This window comes from Cylas formicarius, unplaced genomic scaffold (assembly GCF_029955315.1).
Source record: "Cylas formicarius isolate icCylForm1 unplaced genomic scaffold, icCylForm1.1 PGA_scaffold_7__23_contigs__length_41026272, whole genome shotgun sequence".
Taxonomy (NCBI): Eukaryota; Metazoa; Arthropoda; class Insecta; order Coleoptera; family Brentidae; genus Cylas; species Cylas formicarius.
Window position 1 is genome coordinate 31,104,000 of NW_026844352.1, and position 22,750 is coordinate 31,126,749.

General features: G+C 33.5%; 5 protein-coding genes across 10 annotated transcripts; 3 read left to right on the forward strand and 2 right to left on the reverse strand.

Annotated features, from left to right (window-relative positions):
• The first annotated feature begins 1,128 nt into the window (after positions 1 to 1,128).
• LOC132704888 (nicotinamide/nicotinic acid mononucleotide adenylyltransferase 3) lies at positions 1,129 to 2,311 on the forward strand. The gene has a single exon (XM_060675197.1). It carries the CDS (start codon positions 1,291 to 1,293, stop codon positions 2,122 to 2,124), a length of 834 nt encoding a protein of 277 aa, XP_060531180.1. The 5' UTR covers positions 1,129 to 1,290; the 3' UTR covers positions 2,125 to 2,311.
• A 1,435-nt stretch (positions 2,312 to 3,746) lies between these two features.
• On the forward strand, positions 3,747 to 4,508 carry LOC132705420 (large ribosomal subunit protein mL41). Its single transcript, XM_060676000.1, has 3 exons — positions 3,747 to 4,037; positions 4,087 to 4,187; positions 4,241 to 4,508. Exons 1-3 carry the CDS (start codon positions 3,884 to 3,886, stop codon positions 4,457 to 4,459), a joined length of 474 nt encoding a protein of 157 aa, XP_060531983.1. The 5' UTR covers positions 3,747 to 3,883; the 3' UTR covers positions 4,460 to 4,508.
• An 88-nt stretch (positions 4,509 to 4,596) lies between these two features.
• LOC132705419 (probable protein phosphatase 2C T23F11.1) lies at positions 4,597 to 6,829 on the reverse strand. 2 transcript variants are annotated; one of them, XM_060675999.1, is made up of 4 exons: positions 6,697 to 6,829; positions 5,263 to 5,891; positions 4,955 to 5,178; positions 4,597 to 4,903 (listed from the first exon to the last, which is right to left on the reverse strand). In XM_060675999.1, exons 2-4 carry the CDS (start codon positions 5,879 to 5,881, stop codon positions 4,826 to 4,828), a joined length of 921 nt encoding a protein of 306 aa, XP_060531982.1. In that variant the 5' UTR covers positions 5,882 to 5,891; positions 6,697 to 6,829; the 3' UTR covers positions 4,597 to 4,825. The 2 variants fall into 2 exon arrangements, with proteins under 2 accessions (XP_060531982.1, XP_060531981.1); XM_060675998.1 differs by lacking the exon at positions 6,697 to 6,829 and adding an exon at positions 6,212 to 6,403.
• On the forward strand, positions 6,583 to 7,472 carry LOC132705421 (protein lin-52 homolog). 2 transcript variants are annotated; one of them, XM_060676002.1, is made up of 4 exons: positions 6,583 to 6,656; positions 6,849 to 6,944; positions 6,992 to 7,093; positions 7,189 to 7,471. In XM_060676002.1, exons 1-4 carry the CDS (start codon positions 6,623 to 6,625, stop codon positions 7,332 to 7,334), a joined length of 378 nt encoding a protein of 125 aa, XP_060531985.1. In that variant the 5' UTR covers positions 6,583 to 6,622; the 3' UTR covers positions 7,335 to 7,471. The 2 variants fall into 2 exon arrangements, with proteins under 2 accessions (XP_060531985.1, XP_060531984.1); XM_060676001.1 differs by lacking the exon at positions 6,583 to 6,656 and having other exon boundaries at positions 6,797 to 6,944; positions 7,189 to 7,472.
• Positions 7,473 to 8,655: 1,183 nt separating this feature from the next.
• Positions 8,656 to 18,001, reverse strand: LOC132704776 (cytochrome P450 4d2-like). 4 transcript variants are annotated; one of them, XM_060675014.1, is made up of 9 exons: positions 17,812 to 18,001; positions 17,260 to 17,318; positions 17,118 to 17,196; positions 14,819 to 15,004; positions 14,422 to 14,768; positions 11,064 to 11,132; positions 10,670 to 10,844; positions 9,200 to 9,373; positions 8,656 to 8,940 (listed from the first exon to the last, which is right to left on the reverse strand). In XM_060675014.1, the coding sequence occupies exons 1-9, from the start codon at positions 17,963 to 17,965 to the stop codon at positions 8,780 to 8,782; spliced, it is 1,404 nt and encodes a 467-aa protein (XP_060530997.1). In that variant the 5' UTR covers positions 17,966 to 18,001; the 3' UTR covers positions 8,656 to 8,779. The 4 variants fall into 4 exon arrangements, with proteins under 4 accessions (XP_060530997.1, XP_060530996.1, XP_060530998.1 ...); XM_060675013.1 differs by having other exon boundaries at positions 17,118 to 17,318; XM_060675015.1 differs by having other exon boundaries at positions 17,118 to 17,328; positions 17,812 to 17,944.
• Between the last annotated feature and the right edge of the window lie 4,749 nt (positions 18,002 to 22,750).

The window sequence follows — 22,750 nt, forward strand, 5'->3', positions numbered from 1 at the left end:
CCCCTCGGAGGGTCTAGTCTCTTTGAATTAAGGCACCCTCCAGATTATAAAGAACATGTTTAAGTATATTCGTAAGTGGCCGAGTGATCATAGCAATCACAGCCAAGAGAAATAAGGGTAGATAAAGATCCTGGAGAGATGTTAGTGTTAGTGTTTTATTCTGTGGTGGAGCATTGCACGAGGCGGTTTAACCTCCGTTCGCTCCCGACAGAATCCCTTGTATTCGTCCTCAAAAGTTTGATATCGGTTTCCACTGTGTGGACTTAGTGTTTTTAGTGTTCAGTGCATGTTTTAAAGTGATAATCGTCGTCGGCCCCGTCGTTTTTCCCTGTTCACGCCGGTATGGAGGCCGGATGGGCCCGGATGGTAGGCAGTGGAAGCGGGGGGAAGCCAATTTTTTTGGTATCGGTCAGAATCGTTTTTTGCTAGCTGAGCAAATTATTGGTTATTTTTCTTCTTTGCACGTGGTGGTCATTGACCAGAAGCGAAAATCCTCGACGGAAGTCGGCAATGGGCGAATGATCCTAGCAGTCGAGCCCAACATTTTTTTTTGTGAAACGCATAATTGAATTGAAGTGTTAGTGTTGTGTCAATCGTTGATTTAGGAGAACCGAATCAATCAGTGACCGTTTCGAAAAGGACCGAATTATTTCAATCAATCGTTCATTTCAATTCTTTTTGATTCCAACACAAGTCGGAACAACCGATTCAGATTCATTTGAATTTGAAATATTTGTAGTGTCTATATGTTATGTTTTCTGTTCTTGTTAGTATAAATTTAGCTGTGTTCTGTTTTTTATTGAATCATGATTTTATCAAAATAGGTGCTACGTATTGGGTTGCACCAGTAATGCATTGATTTGTTTAAATTAAATACCTGTGTGGAAATAGATATTTCATTCAAAATTACATTCAACACAAACAAATCTAGCAACCGTTGTCGCAGCTCAATACTATAGAATAGTTATAACAATACTTCCATTCCTTTTCCGTGGCTTGCCTCATGAATCATATTGTTTTGGTACGGTCGGTCGATCGGTCGTCGTGTGTGACCGAATCAATCGCGATTGACACAACTCTAGTTAGTGTAATCAAAGAACAGATGTCTTTACCTGTATTATTTAAATAAAGAAGAATAGTTATCCATGCTATTCTGTGCGTAATCTAAAGTCATGACTATATATTGTTTTCCTGAGTATTTTGTTAGATCCTATTGATGTTAATTCACACCACCATTAGAATTCACTAAATAAGTTATTGAAAGTTTAGTTATCTGCATGGCGTAAGGTTATGTACGCCTGCTGTCCATCATTTTTTAACTTACCTTTTCATGAAAAACGAATTTTCGGAATGGAGTTTATAAAAGTACAATCAAATGCAGTGGTTTTACTCGCATGCGGCTGCTTTAATCCGCCTACTAACATGCACTTAAGGATGTTTGAAATCGCCAAAGATCATTTGCAGGAGGTGAATAAATGTGAAGTGGTTGGAGGAATTATCTCCCCTGTACATGATTCTTATGGCAAAAAGGATTTAGAATCCTCCACTCACCGTCTGAACATGATTAACCTTGCCCTACAAGATAATAATTGGATAAAATTATCTGATTGGGAGGCAAACCAGGAAACATGGAGTCGAACCAAACAAATCCTACAATACCATCAAAATCATATCAATTCTGTATTACATTCTAATGAAGATAATTTGAATGAAGCAGATTTCAAATGGTTGCCGGAAGATATTCGTTATCACAATGCAGGTATAACAGTAAAGTTGTTGTGTGGTGCCGATTTGCTGGAGTCATTTGGAACTCCTGGCCTATGGTCAGACGATGATATTGAAGCTATTGTAGGGCAGCATGGGCTGGTCGTTATCACTAGATCAAATTCAAATCCAAATGAATTTATTTATAATTCAGATATTCTTACAAAATACAGATCAAACATCACAATAGTTACTGAATGGATACAAAATGAAATAAGCTCCACAAAGATAAGAAAGGCATTTCAAAGGTCTGAATCTGTAAAGTATTTGATACCAGATAAAGTAATTGATTACATTCATAAAAATTCCCTGTATGGTGCAAACAATAATTTAAAAAAGATTCACCTTAAAAATCTTTAGCTAAAATGTTACTATTCAGTTGAAATCTGCTTGTAGCATTCCTATATAGTGAAATAAAATATCTCATTTTGTTTTCTTAACAAATCCCAAAATCATGATTGTTAAATGCTAGTCAAATGTTTCCTCAGAATTACATCTGCTGTACGCCTTTTTGTATTGTTAAATATTTGTTTAAAATATAATTTTGGAATAACACAAGTATTTTATTTGTAATTTTTTAATCAATTTATAAGCTCATGTGCTTAATGTCCATTAAGTCACGGTATGCGCAATAGTTTTATAATGTTTATTGCATGTGAATCCCTCCTTTATAATAATTATTTGATTGATTTTCACCAACTCTCTAAAATACTTGTTCATTTATAGGCAAAAACATTCAATTTTATTCCTTCTATTTATTTATTCTTTTCAATGAAATGTTATTATATTAAACAGTCAATTCTAAGCTCCAAGGTAGATTCACTATTAATGCCCAATCCTGTTTCAGTTTTAGCTTGTTTTTATATTGTATGTGGCTTTTTTGGCTTTTAAAATGGTTTATGCCCAGGCTTTCATTTAGCATAAAAAAATCTGAACCTATGTAAAAAGCTGAAAACTTGATCTGCCGCGTGCGTTTATTAAAAAGAATACCGAGGCCAATAAAAATTAATGGAAATCAGTGGAATCGCATATAGTCAAATCCAGTCTTATGAGGCATCATAGGTCACTAATTCAATACATATCTCTAGCAGCTATAGGATGGCCACAGAAAACCCGATTAACCGCTAGGTCATGGGTCCATCTTTTTCTTAGACCTTAGATTAACTTTGGTTTAGGGATATTCCGATAGTAGTAAATAAGAGTAGGTACTCGATACTTTTGATTCGATACCAAGTATTTATAGCATCGAATCAATCTTGCGATACTTACTCGGTATCGAAATCAAAATATTTGGTATCAAATCGAATCAGCCTCACCATTAAAAAAAAATCGAACGCACCAGACAAACATAATCTCTATCTGATCTGTAGTGACGCGTTGTCTTGAGCCAGAAAAGCTGAACTCGTCCGAGTTCCCTCGACCGAACCCGAGCCAAAGGCGAGAAAAACGTCCGCCCTTATTTTTTTTTCATTGTCAACCATCATAAATTGTCAAACGTGCAAGAGGTTGCCTACGAATAATTTTATTTATTTTAATCATCGATTTATTGTTCCAATGTCATCATGGAGTTTTTTGTTCAAAGTAAGTGCTTAACGTGACGCAAACCTTTATAAAAAAAGTTTTCTTTTCCTTCTTAATTTTGTTTTAATTATTGTCCTTCGACGTTCATTGTTAGTTTCCTTAAAATAAATAAAAAAAATAAGCTGCTAAAAGTATCGATATGAGTAAGTATCGATACTTTAGGAGTATTTATTTGAGTAGTATCGAAAAAAATTTGAGTACTAGCGAAGTGAGTAGGCATCGATACTTTGATGGGAACAACCCTACTTTGGTTTTTAAATATGTATTCTAAATTACAAACTTACCATAGTTAATCTTCTTCTTCTTAAAACACTTCCCAAACAACTTCTCAAAGTACCATGGTCATTCGCCACCCTGGTAAATAAAGAAGTACCAAATTTACCACAGATCCATACTTCTCTTATTTATGTGGAAGTATTATTCTGTGGGTGCCTAAATTTTAATGGCCTTCATTAATTTTGGTCCGAAGAATAAGAAATAGGTATTATTTGGTCTGTATTTTAAATCGACATATGTTAACCAAAAGAATTGAGACGAAATGTCAAGCCATATAATTAAAAGATTGTTTACTACTTCATCTGTCAATTTGGGCAAAAGGAATTTTAGAAAATTTCAAATATTTAATAAACGGGGCAGTCGACAATTCAAAAAACAACGAATCACAAATCCAGATCCTGATGTTCCTGTACACAGTAAGTATCCAGTGCATTTTTACTTATATTATATATAAATATATTGCAGAACGGGGTGTAAGGGACATTGGGCATGAACTGAATGGAAAATTTGTTGTAATTCCTGAAAAAATTCCCAAACTAATTGTGCCCGACTTAAAGGATTGTAAAGTAAAAAAAAATCAATAATTTAAGGCCTTGAAGTGATAATCTTCAAATTTTAGTTACTTCCTTATGTATCATATAGAACACCTGAGATTACTCAAACTGAATTTACCCCTCAAGACTTGTTTAATGTGGTTTACGCTCCAAAGATAATGAAAGATTTTAATGAGGGCAAATTGGACGAATATGGGAATAGTATTGAGCCATCACAGGAAGAGAAATTAACTGCTGAAGAAGCTTTGAATAATGCAAGACGGACAGGTTCAGACATATTTTAATTAGATACGGTTTATTAAATTGAAGTTAATAAAAAAAATGTTGGAATAAAGTATTTTTGTTATACCATATATTTGAAGTTCATGATTGGAGATGAGGTAGAAAAAAAGTCAAATTTAATACTAAAATATTTATCCAGTTTGTCAAAATCCAAAATATTAAAGAACCGAATCATCAATCTAAAACTGATATTATGACAATTGACATCACAAAATTTAATACTACATTTGTAAAAACTCGGTAAACCACTCTTCTAACGCAAATATATATATATATAGGTATCAACAAAAAAAAAACAATGTACAATTTATTTACAGAGGTCGCTTAGCATTCCAACTGGTGCTGCTCCTCCTCAAGCTTTTGCAGCCTTATAGCTCTTCAAGATAACCTTTGCACCTTTCCTGGAGCTGTTCATAGGTACCTCCATGCAATAGAGCAACAATAACCTAAATACATAGTGATAAAAAAATGTTGTAATAACTATATAAGGAAATTACCACTGTCATATTGTCGCAGCCAAGTCCAGCCATCTGAGAATCAGGTGCAAGACATCTCATCATAATATTTTCGCAAATCTCTTCAGGCTCTGATCCATTTGCTATATTTTCAATAACAAATTTAATGACTTCCCAACTGCTCATTACATCCCATATGCCATCGCAAGCCAGTACCAGAAAATCCCAATCGGCAGTGATTGTTTTTTCTATTACTTCTGGTAATGCTAATGTTTATAAATCAGCAAATTTCCAAAGTTGATAACCAAATAGGGACATTCATAAAATAAATAAAAAAATTAATTACTAACCTGTAACAATCTGTTCCTCTGGTCCTTTACTAGAATTTTGCTTGAATATATAATCTCCAAGTGCCCGAGATAGAGCTAAATTTCCATTAACTCTATTGCAGTCTACCCATCCACCTGCAGCAACAATCCGGTTGTACTCCTCCATGTTATTAGGCTTATGGTCCTTTGATAAAATTTCTAACTTGCCATTGACACTGGCAATTGCCCTTGAGTCACCCAAATTGGCACAGTATAGTTGATCTCCTTTGATAATAATTGTAACGGCAGTGGATCCCGACTCTTCACTTTTAAGTGAGTCTTCATCTATCATAGCCTGGTCTAGTTCCAAAAAAGCCTCTCTCATTGCAGCGGATACATTGTTCCCTCGATACTCTTCTCTATTTATAATATATTTGTGCAGATGCTTGCCAGCATATTCAGCAATTTTTGCTCCACCATGACCATCATATACACCAAAAAACGCAGTGCCTGGGTCATCTGGCAACGATAAGATGTGAGTGTGAGAATCTTCCATATTTATCCTCCATCCCTGCATACAGCTGGAGCCAACCCTGAAACTTGAGTTTCTCACACATGCCGTATCCTTGGTTGTTACTGGCTCCGACAGTGTTGAACCCATGATCAAAGTTCTGTATCAAACAAACAATAGATAGTTACATATTTGGTGCTACAATAAAAGGAGGTTTTGCTATTGATGGTAGTAAAAGCATAAAGCATGCACAAAATCAACATAGGCACAATATCTGAAAACCATTTCTCGCCCATAGTTCAATAAGCATTTTTAGCGTTTAATCTATGTTGCTGCATTTACTGGCAGTCTTCACGCAATTTTTGTGCAATTGAGGCAGCGTCCTAACTCTTACCTCGCATCAATTAATGTTATATTACTATTAATCATCTTACGCACAACTTGTGTCATTAGTGGCGTAAACATCACCAAGGTACTCACCTAGCGACGTATTTCAAGCGATTCTAAATAATCAATTACACTACAGCATGAATAACTGATTGCAAATCTAATTCATCGTAAAACATCTACCCGCGTGAGATAATACTTCCATATAAAATTGAACGGCTATGAAAATTCACACCATTTAGGTTAGTAGTCATTCGTTCAGTAAAGCAAAACATCACAAGTTACCAACATAATTTTTGAGGATTATTTCCGCTCTGCTATTCAAAAAATGGATTGAACTGTTATCAGACGCATTTGAACGACTTAATCAAAATATAAAAAGCAAAAACCGGTTGAAAGTAAATCCAGGTTTTGTTTTATAGCGCTTTAATTGCAATATTTAACGGCTTACTTTTAAAACCTAGTGATTTTGGTTATTGCCCAAATTGTTGGTACAATTGCAAGATGGCCGACGAGAAACCCGGGAGCGTTGAACAAGGTAACAATTTTTTTTCGTTTTTAAATGATTTTAAACTCACTTGGTGCTGTTTTATCACTTATTACAACGCCTTGAAGCAACACGAATGTAGCTTTTCATAAATCCAACATTATGGTGACATTATTTTAGAAAATAATATTATGCGCCGTTTGAAGCTGCCCATCTGTCAAATGCCATTGATTTTTGTTGCAGAAGGTGAGCACTCGGAAAACTTGGTCGAATTCGGACGCAGTCTTTTGGCTATGGAAAATCTGGATAGGGCTTCGCCAGAAATGTGGCCAGAGAAAAGTAATAACGCGCACACTCTTGGGATTTTATAGTAACTGGGTCCTTAGTTCCAGGTATGACAAAGTTTATGAACAGCCACAATAGTTATACGTCACACAAAATGCCCTATTCTAGAGAACTCAATGAGGAGGATCAGAATTATTTACATCGTGAGTATACTTCTACTGTATCCGATCAGTAAACGTTTTTCACGTCATTTCTTTAATGTTTAATTTTTTTTTAAGAAAGTATTAATTTATTTTAGAATTGGCATCTTTATCAACATCAGGTTTGATAGCTAAGGTGAAAGAATTACATGATATCGCCTATCAGTTAGGAGTTGAGGAGTCAAAGGAAATCACAAAAGGCAAATATTTGAATTTGTTCAATACATCCAAGGTTGATGAGTGACGCTGACAATAACTTTTTAATTTTCTGTTTTGTTTTTGTATCATAAATTTTTGTACATATTTGAATCTAGAAATATTTATGTGTAGATTTAGATAAGAAAATAAATTATTTACTATAAACTTACAGGCATACTTGTCTATGAAGAAATATATACAGGGTGTACCAATTTATTACACTTTAACAGGCAATAATTTTTAAACCAACAAAGAAAGTTAACAAATTCAGTACTAGTTTGGAAAAGTACTTTCTTAAGTGAAATATTATAATAATAATTATAATAATATAGTTTATTCGGGTAATTTCGACAAGGAAAATTTACAAGAAAAGGCAAGAGTGCAGCGCGCAGACGTATCTGCTTGCTGATTTCTACACTTATCCTTACACATACATCACACCATGGTTTTAATTAATGTTTACAATTGTGTTAAGTACCGAATTAATTATATAACAGAAAGAAAAACCTAAACTTACCTCTGTAAATAAAAAAAACTATGAGCTAAGTGGAGGCTAAAGTACTGTAAGTACCACAAATTTTTAAAGAATACTAGCAGTGTACATTGGTTTGATTCTTCCTGCGTTCTGTAACTTCTCAATGTTTTTTTCCATTTTTTTTCTCTTTAAATTCTAGAACATAACCACGTTTTTAGTTTATTTGGAAAAAATTTATTATCGCATTCTGAACGAAATGGGCCAGGTCATTATATAGTAACTGTCGTAACTGAAGGATCTTTCAAATATACCAGATCGGTGAGGAGGAACTATGACCCCTTTAAATCTTAGATTTAAGTTATTCACGTCTGTTCTAAAAGTTATTTTTTCGGAGGGGTATTCAGAATGTTTTGTCTTAATTATTTTGAAATAAAGACAGCGATGGATCAAGCTCCGCGTCTTCATGTTCGTTCAACCCGCTTCCTTCAGCTTGTAGACATTTTGACGAATTAGCTGTGAAACAAGGCCAATACACGACATCACAGTAATTAAACACGGAGAGAACAAGAGCATCGCATAAGGTTTTTTTAAGATTTTGAGTTAGAATATGCCTTGAGCTATGCAACCCTTTTAAACGGCCAATGAGTGCGGAAAAATGTTTTCAGCAGGCACGAGTTTTGGCATGAGCGGTGTAGTTGCCTTAAAAAGTTTAACAAACATGTTGCGTACTATACTTTTTTTCGGGTACATTTTGACAAGTGACATATCAATCTAAATCAGTCAAAATTCAAGTCGGGATAACATCTCCGAAAACTATCCGCTCGCTCGATCAGTGTATAATTGGGTAATTTAGGGAAGTGAGTAAATAAGTTTTTTATAGTTGAACTGGAGGTTCCATAATCAATTTATTCAACTCAAGATATTGGCAAAATGATAACAACCATAACATATATATTATGTATATTAATTGATTCTGATGTTTACATAACATTATTGCAATAACAGAAGAGAGAATGTTACTTTTTTCTCCTTTTTAGTATTACATGTATTCCCGTTTGTGACTTTATGTTTAATCTGCTTGTTAAGACAAGTTTGTGACCTGGGACATTTACAAATTCGAAGTTCCGGATTAGTTTGGATAGGACACTTTTAAGTTCTAAAATTGCAAACCTCTGACCTGAAAGTATAAAATATTTTTTCTGTTAAGAAACTGTCCAGTCTAAAGCTATGAAAAACTACAAAAATTTCATAAAATTATAACTCAAACATTTTTCAAATGGCCGTTAAGTTAACCCATGTTTAAATTAATTTCTTTTCCGATAAGTGTTCGTTATCCAATAAAGTTAACTTTCGCGGGTCCATTATGAAGCAGCAATCTCAAACCATTCGTAGTGGTAAACACTTTTAGTAACATATTTGTTAATAGTAACTTTTACCTATACACGAGCGGGGTTTAACCCCGAAAGGAGCATATATGCGAGGATCCGTTAGTTCTTTATTTTCAAACCTCTCCGGAATAAACTTCTCCGGTTCGGTGAAGTAGTCTGGATGTCTATGTAGAGCATAAATAAAGACGGAGAAGTTCAGCATACGTGGCAGTCGGATGTCACCTATAACAATTTAAAATTTATCCAAAATTATTTAATAACTATTCGTAACATTTTCTTTGTTTATGGTCAGAGAATAACTACCTACTGGTTATAATTTAAAAATAAATGGAAATACATTTGCTAAGCATCTTTTTATGTCCTTTAAGAGTTTCTGATTTAAAATTACCGTTTTCTCATAAAGCAACTTATATAAGGCGATTGATAGCGGGTGTCGGATTAGACGTTTATAGCAAACGAGAGCTAGGATCGTTGTGAAATTTTGGTCGTTGACCAAGGATCTTATATATTTTCAATGCGGCGCCGTTGCCGCTTCTGCTAAAAAGTAGCATCAATTTTGATATTTTAAATGGGACACCGTGTACTATTATTGGAGATTTCATCTCGCTATGAATATCTGTTTATTTTTGTTTAATAACACCCAGCACCCATATTTAAGGGTTTTCGAGAAAGTATTTATGTTCGCTACTTTTGGTTGAAAACATAGCTCTAATTAAATCTATATTACAGTCATATTTGAATTCGTAGCTAGTTGAAATCTAAGCTATAGCTTACAAAGGTCTCATGGAATAGCTTTATGTAGTTTACTCTGTAATACGCATTTGCGATTATGCCGGCGAAAACAAAAATAATGACTTTTTTTTCAAAGAAACTTCGACAGGCTACTGTAATACTTTTCACAAAACTTCTGGATTCCTCCTGCGTCGGTTTTTGTTGAATCGAACTAGCTAGGAGGAATCCAGAAGTTTTATAAAAAGTATATATATATATATATATATATTCCAGTCGGAGTTCAACGAGCGAACGGATGATATCCCGGAGTATAGTGTCATCATATATATATATATATATATATATATATATATATATATATATATATATATATATATATATATATATATATATATATATATATATATATATATATATATATATATATATATATATATATATATATATATATATATATATATATATATATATATATATATATATATATATATATATATATATTCAAGTTTTATTCTACAATGCGATTTATTTATATAGTCATGTTAAGAAAAAGCAAACGTACTATAATTTCGTCGTACAATTGAGTGTCGGCTTTGCCAATGTTTAAAACTATTTTTAGAATTAGAATTAACATACTAGTCTATCAAATTTTTTTTACTTATTAGATTTCTTATCTCATTTTCTAGCTTCAGTCTTGCTTATGTCGGACCAAAGCTCAGCGCACAAGATTTATACCATATAGAAAAAACTAGATATGGAATTAAACTAAATAGGTCTCCTACATACCGTAATAAATATCCTTTACGAAGCGTTTTCCTATAAACGGCACTGAAGGGTATAACCGTAGTACTTCTTTGACAACTAAGTCTAAGTAAACCATTTCGTTTATGCTCTCGTAAGTCAAAACTGGATTGCACATATTCCCTTTCCAAATTTTTTTCTGTTCCTCGAAAATTTTATTCTACAAAATTAAAACTGCTTAAAGTTAAAAACAATTTTGTTGGTCGTTGATAGTGAGTGAACGAATAGTAGGATAGAATTAAATACTCGCAAATTCTCTTTATGACACGTTTGACAATGTATATATATATATATATATATATATATATATATATATATATATATATATATATATATATAATGTGTTAGTATATATTAGTAATAATAACAATTTATCTACCTGTACATTAGGATTTGCCGCAATTTCATAGACGGCGAAAGATAATGCTGAGGCTGTAGTGTCAAAACCCTAAAAGGAATAGCATTATAGCATAACATAACATAAACTGTACCTATTTTTTAAACAGGATTAAAACAGATTAGCTAATTAAGGAATTTTTAGTGAAAATTGCTTTACCATGTTGGCTGCCATCAGTGTCGTTATGTGTCCTCGCCTAAATAATCAGTTTGTGTTTCGAGACAGGGTATCGCGAAATAGCGTTGGAATAATTTAATTTTATAAAAAAAAAATAAGAATTTTGTTTATATGAGAATCCGAAAATGCAGTTTTCAAGATGGGCTTTTAATAAATATTTTAACTAGCCCTTGACCTATTTAGTTGAATTTTAAAATTGAAAATTAAAATTATTAAGTGCAGTGGCATCCCGGAAGGCACCCTATTGATTATTTTTGACAAAAAAAGTGCGCCACTGACATTTACCTTATTTTTTCAAATTGGGCAATTAAAAATGCAGTTCTTGTCTCTTGAATTGTTTCGCATCTTGCTTCGTCTTCCAGAAAAAAAAACAAATCATTGTATGTTAATTGGCAACAAATTCTAATCAAAATTTTTCGAATTTTTTTAATAAAAAAAATGACGCCAATAATTAGGTAATTTTTTGTCTTTTTTAATTCAAAATAGCGTTTGGCCCTCTATCAACTTTTTTTTGTTGAGACGCCACTTTAATATCAAAAACCTCATAAATTTGCGTCATTAGAAATGAACACCCTTAGGTAAGATCTGTGCAGTTTGGGCCGACATTAAATTAATAAAAATTGATACGAGGTTACATTAAATGTTTGAAGTGCTTTTATTTAATTGTGTGGATATTATTGTTATTATTATTATTTTCTTATGCTACAATAAATGTTCAAAGTATCTTCCATTCATCTTAATATAGTTCTCCAAACGACGTCTCATCGACCTTCTAACTCTATAGAAAATTCCATATTTATTCCTTATCTCATGGCAATAATCTATTCCACTTGCTGCGCGTTGTCAACAGAAACCGAACAATAATTCGTTTAAATAACCCCACAGGAAAATAGTCCAGTGAGTTTAAAGTAAGGTGAACGATATGACCACGCAGTGCGTCCACCCCGTCCGATCCATCGGTCTCGATAGGTTGTATTTAAATAATCACCAACTATTACTATAAAATGACCCGGTGCACCAATATGCGTGAAAAACATTCCTGTTCTTCTTCTAGCAAATCCGGCAAAGTATGTCTTAAAAAATTTAAATATACCGGCTCATTTAAACACTGAGGCATAACCATGCGGTCTATTATCTCCCAAGATACCTGTCCAAACGTTAATGGAAAACTTATATTTATATTGAAATTGGTTTTCAAAAATCTCATGGATATACATGATTATCATGGGAATTAAAAACACCTTCGCTCCTTCTGTAAACAGCACTCCAACAAATATGAAACGGTCCTGATAATTCTACTGTTGAGATTCCGATGGTACTAATATGAGGATTCACTTCAACCTCTTGAGGAACTCTTTCTTCCACTTCCACACTTTGCGTGGTACGGTATCATCCACCATCAATTTTATTTGGTGAGAAAGTCCATTTTCTTCAACTTTTGATGTATTGAACTCAACATTTTATTATAAGGAAGCCGTCGATTTGCGGAGGCTTCGTAATATCTACTCGCTTCCAGAGCATAATCATTGACTCTACCATACATAAAGCGAATGTCGCTCATTTCTTCAAATGAATATTGAGGCATCTTTAAAATTCACATGCACTAAAATGCTCAACATCCAATCTTCCATTCATCTTATACTATACCTATATAAATATATCAACGTGGTAAATTAAAAATGTTAAAAACACTCTAAAGCTGGTACGAAAAAATTAACAAAGCCGACATTTTCGAAACGAATCAAACTTTGTAATTGTTGGGAATTGGAAAAAAATATAACAGAAAACACAACATTTATTCCTTTAACACCATAGTTCCCAAATCGGTGACAAAAATAAATTTAATTCCATTTTTTGCTATAAAAGGTAGAAATGGAGCTGCAGGGGGTTTTGAGTGTGAGCGTTCCGTTGTATACTATACTTTTTTTACGACTGAGTGACGCCTGATATGACCATCATAATTCACAAGCAATAAAACTGAAGCTGTTCAAGCTGTGGGTAATTCCCGGATTTATCCGAAGTGACTCGCAGCGATAGGTAATGAACTGACGTCTTAAAATGACACTTTCCATAACCTCGATGTAATTGGTATCTGTGTATAATTGACAAGGGAGTAGAAAAACATATTTTTCTACTCTCGTCTGTAAAATGCCTAATTACACACCGATCTAGCGTGCGGAAAACGTTACTTTTCCACTTCATAATATAATATACTATTAGCTACCAGAGATATAGAGGCCCTGCCTATGTTGATAATTGAAGTGAAATTTTTTTTGAGAAGGTCCACTCAACATTTCAGGTCTCGTTTTCATCAACCAACATGGCAGCTGGCAGATCGTCAATAAATTTGGATGCGGTATTCTTGCGGCAGTATCTTCTTAAAATATGTCCAGATTCCATTAAATCTTCACGAAAAAAGGAGTTAAGTGAGTGGATGCCACTGAGCGGAGGATCATAACCTACGAAAATTTTAAAGTCACTTGAGGCCCCTCAGTGCACTATATAATCTAATAGCTATATTTAGAGTTGACACAATCGACGTTGATACTTTCGTAAAGAAGGGAATGATTTTCCGCGCATGGTTCTACATTCCACTCACTTACCTCCACGTTTTCTTTCTAAAGATTAATTTCCACATACATTTGTATTTTTAAATAAAGTTACAACAATAATTTTAATTTAATTTGGGATAAGTTAGAATCTTATCGCTCCACATAAAAGTACCAAATTCCGAGGAGTCTGGATGAAGTTGGAAGTTGTTTTTTTCTCGAAAACGAAGCAAGATTTTTTAAAAGTTTGACACATTGAGGCAAGATTTTCTCATAGCGGCAGTTAACGTGTTAAACGGAGTTTGTTTTTTTATGGAATATTTTTGCTACAATATCTCAAACTTTGAAATTTTCTTGATTATCCTCCAGATAGTCTGCAGGTGTGTGAATTATCTTTTATACCTATCTGGATTCAGAAATTCAATACGAAAAGACAATTTCATAAATCCATGTTCATTACTATTTGTCAGTGTCAAATGATTCTCATACCAGTATGACTGTTAAACAATATCTCGACTGTAATGTACGTATTTGATGTCTCAAACTTGTACTTGCGATCAGTTTAAACTTAACGAATGTTTTCGTGTTTTTCATTGCTTTAATAAAATTCTTACTGCAAAAAGGAAGGTGTTGAGTTCTTCCCTCATGTCATGAAATGATAAAGGCTTTCCATCAATTTTCATTCTCATCAACAGATGCAACATGTCCATTCTTCGGTTACTGTCGTCATTTTTCTGCCTCACTACAGTTTTCTTCTGTATTATTTCATTGAGTAAATCGTTAACAATTGTAAGCGCTTCTACCTCCTTGCGACGATCTTCGGTAAAGTAATAAATCCAGTCGAACCTCTTGAACACGCTTCTCATACGTAGAGTGTAAATTTCACAAAGCGTTTCTACACTATGCAGATATTTGGAGTCCACATTTTCTTGTATATTCTGTTCTGCGCCCATAGCAGTTGCTGCAAAGAGACGTTTTAAAGGAATTCTATTAATTGCTGCAAATAAATACCGCAAATAACGTCTAAAGTGAAACGCTTCACAAACGGGACCAAACTGATCTCCTCGTTCAAATGAGCTTCGAAAATCTTCACGAGAGTATCTGATTTTTCTTCGAACGTGTCTAGAAATGACTTGAGTACGGACGTCTGCATGAAACAAGGCGTTAAAGCCCTTCTCCTTGTTTTCCATTTTTCGCCTAGTTTTATTAAATAGTTTAAAATTAATTATTCACTTAATAGATTGCAGGATCTCTGGCGCCTTCTCCAAAATTTATCTCGAGATTTGTTGAAGGCCCTCTCAATGTTTTCTTTGTATAATCGGAAGCGGATCCAAGTTATTGTTATAACTTGGATCCGCTTCTGCCGAAAATCATTGATTCAATGAAGAAAACGAGAAAAATATCTTTTTTCAATTAGATTGTTCTCTCTTAAGTTAGTGCTTTGTTATGATCGAATATCTTCTTAGTCTTTCCAACAAGCTACGTGTGGACATAATAATTTCTAATCGATATTACATCAGCGGGTAAATTAAAAATGTTAAAACAATCCAAAGTTGCTAAGGCAAAATTAGCAAACCCGACATTTTCAACATTTTAACCTCTGAAAAGTGAAAAATATGATTCGGAACAAATCAGTTGAACTTTTTAATCGTTGTGAAATGAAAAAAAAAAAAACAGAAAACACAACATCCTTTTTTATGCTTCGTTCCCAAAACGGTCAAACTGGAGCTCCAGGAGTCCACGGGAGACTTGACATGGCATGAGGAAAATGCATTTAATTCCATTTTGGAAAGTGTTCTATGAGAAAAATAGACTGGGAACCACTGATTAATAGTATATTATGCAACAAGTGCAGTAAAGGGCATTTGACTCACGAGTTTATTTGACACGATCGAAGCGCAGCGGAGCGAGTGTTTAACAAACGGGTGACTCAAAAAGTTTCCCGAACGTGTTGCATACTATACTTTTTCTACGACCGTTAGTTTTTGGGTATATTTTAGCAAAACAACACGAATACATTCACTGACATGACTGTCAGAATTGACAAACGTCAAAATTTAAAGCGTGGAAAATATCTCCGAAAACATCCGATTGCTCCCAAACCCGTGCGGTAAAATCCCGAAAATGTTAGTTTTTCGGTACACTGAAAACAACACGAATACATTCACAGGCATAACCGTCAAAATTGACAAACGTCAAAACTCAACGCGTGGGAAATATCTCCGAAACGGGAAACGAAACTGACGTGGCAAAGTGACGCTTCCCGCACGCTAGATCGATGGATAATTAGGTATTTTTTCTACTCCCGTCTGTAAAATACTTAATTACGCACCGATCTAGCGTGCGGGAAGTGTCATTTTACCACGTAGGTTTCGTTTCCCATGAATTCGAGCCCCTTCGGACATTTCCGGGATTTTACCGCACGGGTTTGGGAGCAATCGGATGTTTTCGGGGATATTTTCCACGCTTTGAATTTTGACGTTTGTCAATTCTGACCGTCATGTCAGTGAATGTATTCGTGTTGTTTTGCGAAAATGTACCCAAAAACTAACGGTCGTAGAAAAAGTATAGTATGCAACACGTTCGGTAAACTTTTTAACTCACTCGTTTATTAAACACTTCTCCGCTCGTGTCAAATAAGCTCGTGAGTCAAATGCCGTTTATCGCACTTGTTGCATAATATACTATTACAGACGGAAGTAGAAAAACACATTAAATCTATTATCGAATATCCATTAACTATTATAAGTGGGAAAATAGCCTTAACTATATCGCGTTTCAAAAAATTGCAGTGCTATTCATAACATCCACTATAACCCGCATAAATCAGAGTGTGTTGTCAGGTTTTGGAGATTTGATTAATTTTTCCTCAGTGATACTGTGGATATCGGCGCCGTGGATCGTAATAATATCTGACGTCACAAAATCGTGGACCACAAATATTTCAAAATTCATTCAAAAGCATAACTACGGAGGACTAAAAAGAAGGAGCAGTAGTTTTCGATGTAGGTGAAGCACCAATTTATCAGTTAGTTTTCACATTTTAAGTTAAATAAGTTATATACAAAAAAAAACTAGTTGTCTCAACTATAGAAAAGCTAGTTCCAGTCTCTTTGAAGCATTTAATCTAATTCAAAATTTATACAAACCTTACAATACAATAGTTAGATAACTGGTCTTCGGGACACTATTTAAAAACTTTATTATAGGTATTTAATTAGGTATACGGGTGTAGCCCAGAATATCCGCATGTCGACAAAAAACATATTTGCCCAAAATCAAAATGCAACTTCAGCATTTTATCGTTTACCTTCGCTTGTGAGTAATCCTTCGCCAAGCCACGGGTGGAGGAAACGGTAAAACGTAGCTTTAATGGTATATCTCCCGTTCTGGGAAAGAAATTGCATGAAATCTTTATTCGCCGTTTGCAAACTCGGTTTTACCGGACCCACCGTTTGTCTAATAATGCCTCCATACTTATAAACATGCGAACTCACTCTATCCAGTATTTCTGAAACGAACTAAATATGTGATTCTATAATATTACAAGAGAGCTTAAACGACTATGAGATTTCAAAAAGATTTTCTTTTGGGTTTATAAAACATATAGAATATTTTTAAACATTAATGTATCCCAAATCCGTATGCCTTAAAAGCGCGTTTTGTTTGAAGATCATAGTCAATCATAGATGTCGATAAAACGAGATATTGTGGACTTTCATTGTCTTTATTAACTTTCACAAGGTTTTAGCATATCCAGTCGACAGTATTAACCTGAAGACGACTGCAGTGACAATGAAAAGAAGTTAACAAATGCATCTATGTACCTAGTGAAATTTATTATTGTTGGGGCCCTGGATAGTTTTCTGGATAAGGTTAGTTGTGTCAAATTAAATTAAAACATATTTAGCACCACTTGCTACTCTACAGATCGGCGAAAAAAATTGACTTGCTAAAAATGTTATGAAAGTATTCGCCAAAAAAAATCATTTTTTCTTCCTTACTTGTTTCATCAGCGTAGTCGAAATAGTGACCTAGTAGCGGCAAATATGGAGGGGCGGGTATATAATTCACGTGAGTGTAAATCTTGTAGAAATGGACGCAGAGCGCCGCGAGCACCACAATTAGCCAAAAAGTTGGATTGAAAATGAAACACATATCGCGTCGAGTTTTTACACTAATGAAAAGCACATGAAAAACGTTGCTTCAAAGAAGTGATAACATATTTTTTATAAATACCTTTTTATCAATATTTAGCTAATTGCGACTCGTTAACTCAGCAACGTATCTAGACTTACCGTAATTGCGAATATCGTAATTGTGGAGTATGTGTATTTAGACTGCCTTAGAACGCTTGTCTTTGGGTGGCATTTCTACGAATTCTGAGACTAATTTTGGTAATACTCATTTTGCAACAAATGATTTGGAACCTTCAAAGCAACACAAGCGAATTGCATACAACAAATCAAATAATCCCACAATTTTCAGCAGCACGGACCGATTTTCACCTGGTATATCTGATACGTTTTTGTATGATTTTGATTTGATTAATTTATATTAATACAGAAGGGATTTGATTGGCGACGAGGACGTAATCACGTTTAATTTAAAATCATAGCGCTAAAACCGTAACGATAGCAATGAAACATAGGCTAAAGAATAAGGTTGCCGATATCAAATAACTCTGGGTTTCGAGTAAGGAAACAATTAGTTGGGGAAACCATTTAAATATTATAGTTAATAATCATGTAGATTAATTCAAGTCAATAACTGAGCTCCCATATTCTTAATTATTTAATATATTTGGAATAAACAATCCTTTACAAAGTTATTGAATTATAAACAATTGTAAAAATATGTGATTTTCTATTTCTTTTAATTTTTTGCTACAAAAGCTGGGAGGACCGAATGCACCAACGAGTTTGATAAACATCATTTTAGTCACGAGTTTCATTTGACACAATCGGACCAAGTGCTGAATAAACGAGCCGCATTCTAAAAATATGTTAGAACTGTCTCGCCTACTACCTACCGGTAATTCGGATGTTTCTTTAATTCCTTAAAATACTGAGAATAAACACTAATAATAATAACCTTAATAAGTACTGGTACTTAAAAAATCATTATTATTATTTAAAATAAGAAGTTCTGTTCCATTCTTTAAAATAATATACAACCTAGGTTGACAAAACTAAGCGAATGTGTAGTTCCTGTTATTCTTAGAGAAACACGCGAACTTTTTAACAAATTTAGAAAGGAGTGTTTACTTAAACATAAAAGTAGACTTTAAAGTGTTTATTTTAGGTATTAATGGGTGCGCGTCTCCACTAAAATGAAACTCTATCTCACGTACTGCTTTATAACGCGATTCGAACTATCCTGTTTAAAGATGTAGAGTTTTTTGGGGAAAAGCTACATAATCTTACATCTAGAACAGGTGTGGATATCTCTGCAGGGTTGTTGTCAATTTTACGACTTAGGTCGTTTCTTATTAATCAATAGTTGCTTAATAAATTCTCATGTTTTTTTATAAGATTCTTCAGATAACTTAGATTCTTATTATTAATCAGAATCTGAAACTGGTAACTTGTTGGCCAAAAACCTTCCCCGCCATATATATGTCATGTAGACAAAAACCCACTTTGTATATTTTTTATTTATATTTTGGTTTTGAAGATTTTGATAAAAAATGTATTGTTTTGACATAACTCCGAGCGGCACTATGAGGTCGAGCAAAAAGCGACATTTGCTAAAATTGTTACTTTTAAAATTATTTTATTATTATTGTATTAAAAATCGCAGCTGGCTTTAAAATTTTTTTAGGTGGCATCAAGAAGCAGTTTTCGATGTCGTGATGAAAACAAAAAAAATCTGTCTTCTGTAATATTATATTTTTTACGCATTTATACACAGATAAAAGTAGACACTCATATGCATTTCAGCACCTCTTTTGTCCGATTGGGCACTTTTTGCAATAGTGGCGCCTCAAAATCCTCAGATTTACGAATCCCTTTATCCCTTTCTCGTTTGTTGGTCTTGCATGTTATGTTCTTTTGATGTGTACTTTTCTCCAGTTCGCGTCGGCAACGCATCGGAAAAGCGTCGGTGGTTTTTGTGTCGCCCAAAACTGTTGGCGTCGTCGCACCCGTGCGAAATTACTTATCGTAAAGTGCAACGATAACCGCGTCCTTATTTGTTGCAAAAACCAAATAATATAGCTAATATCTAATAGATGAAGTACGCTACAACGTTTATGTGTCCCGGTTACTTATTAAAAACGAATTTGAGTTTTGGTAGCAAAACAAATTTATTAAAAACGGTATTTCTGGCATCCGCGTTTACCTATCCGTAATCAAAGCACCAACGAAATTTTGTTACGCAAACGGATGGATTGATCGGCGAGTGATGAAATCGTTTTAAACATAGAATTAGTTGGAAATCTATAAATGATATTTTCTTTGTTTGGATTGGAAGGTCGAGAGGAATTGAATTGTATCGGACGATTGAGTCGTATTGTTTATCCATAGATTTTTTTCATTTAAAAAAAGAACTACGACACACACAATCGGTAATTGTGGGGTTTTTCGAAGTACTACTCGTATTTCTTAAAGCTTAATTTTTATGTAACTGATAATTAAACGGCCTAAAGGTAGATTAAAGGCGATAAAAGTAAACAATATTAGTTCAGATTATTTTTATATATACTATAAAATCAAAAATTTGTATGTGGAAATTATTGCCAAGGTGGCCTACTGGGAACTTATTAATAAAAAAAAATACTGGCGGTTTATTTAAACACACTTTGTTAACGACGGATTTTGTGTTTTTGTAATTTACATTAAAATTAAAATGATTTTATGTCATAACTTTAAAGATAATTTCCTGTGATGTTATTCCATAGCATTTCAAAGTTATTAATTCCAATATCATGCTGTAAAGGTAAGGTTTGATTTTTTTTTACTGTACATATTATATTAATTAATTAATTAATTAATTATATTAATTAAATATTATCAACAAATTTCCAAATAATGTAAAGATTATATTGATATTTATTTGAAGTAATTATTATTGTATCTCAGCTTGTCTAATTTGCCATCTATTTGTTCAGCTGTTAGTGAAACCTGAACTAAGTCTAACTAAGTAGATTACCTTTTTTTGGTCCCTATTTCCTGGTAGCTGCGGACAAACAGGTAAGTTGATGGTTAATAAGTGCACTCTTTTGTCAACCAATCCGGACTAGTATTAAAATAAAAGTAATGTTTTGAAATATACTTTCTGTTTGTCAATACGTTGTTTCCAAAATTAAAAATGACGAAGAAAAAATGTTTTTGTGTAAAAAAAAAGGACTTAATGAAAAATATCAAAAACATTGTTATTTAAAATTATTTCGCTGACTAAGACGTTTTAAATATGCTGACGTTGAGTTAACCCAAAATTCAACTCAGTTTGAAGGTTGTCACTCCGCTTCTTACAAAATAAACACTGTTTTAAAAAAGTATACAATATTGAAAATTGTTTGACGTTTCAGCTAGCAACAATGCCGCCTGCTCGTTTTGCATGTACTAGAGAAATGTTTAAAAACGGAGAGCTTTGGTTAAAACATTGAAATATCAGGTGGAAATGGTTGAATCAAAAAATATAAAATGTAGAAATTATCGATGAATTTTATTCCCTGAACCCGATCGGATCAACAATGCCTCATACTTTCGACAAAATTGCATTCCTTAGACCCTCAATCAAAGACTCAGAACATCAGGGTAGGCGGCAATCCCATTTAAAATTTCAGGCCCTCAACAAACGCAACTCAACTTGCAGATTTTTTAAAGTCTAAAAAATTATCGTTTCAAAAAAAATAACAAAAAAATATTTGGAAGAACATTGCTATTCTTATCAAACTTAACAAAATCGCGTAATAAAAAATAAAGTAAATGATTACGAATGTTCTCATGAAAAGGCGAATACGAAAATGGATTTTTACGCTTACCAAACAGCATCAGGAACTAAAATTTTAATAAAATCAGCATACACAGATGATTTGATAATTTTACTTAGTAGCATGCATAAAATTAAAAACTCTGAAATTGGCTTGCGACTTCGCTAAGTAAAAAACGGAATAGCAATGATCTGTACCGGATTCGCATCAAAATTGGGACTTGATCTATGCCTAGTTCTACGATTACGAATAGAGTTAATGACGCCAGATATCAAATATATGTTAAAAAATTACTACTTTAATCAATGCCAAGTTTTTCAAAGGCTAATTTATTACAATTTATTAAAAAATCATCTTATCTACTCCAAAACACTGCTCTGTAGTTAGTTAATTATATCCTAGCATTGTATCCTCTTCTCTGACGTTAAGTAAGTACGTATAGTCTTGCTTTGTCTTGGACTTCGCTGGCTCCGAATTTTTTAATTTAAAGGACTGTATGACCTATCATCTATGACCAATTTTTTTGAAGCAACCTTATTATACATTATTGATAAATAAATTACATTTATTTTAAGAATAGTCCGGATTGGTTGACAAAAAAGTGCAATTGTTAACATCAACTTGCCTGTTTGACCGCAGCTACCAGGTAACCGGGACCAAAAAAAAAGTGTTGATTATTGTACATAGGATATATTTATACACACCGGTGAAATTTAATGAAATTATAATATTTTTTAATTTTAATTAAAAATAATCTTGAACATTTCCATTGGGATTGCCGTTCATGTTCACAAACTTATTTTATTTGATATAGTGTTATTTTTATCTGGTTGACACTATGGTAGGGGTCGATTTCCATATGGCTATTCAAATAGCAAGTGTCCTGTTAACAGATTAAACTTTTATGAGCCTCATAATTTTGAGACGAACCTCTACAATGAAAGTATTTTAAAGTCGCTATATAGGCACTTATTTAGCTATAAACTATGTGCAAATTTTTGTTCAAA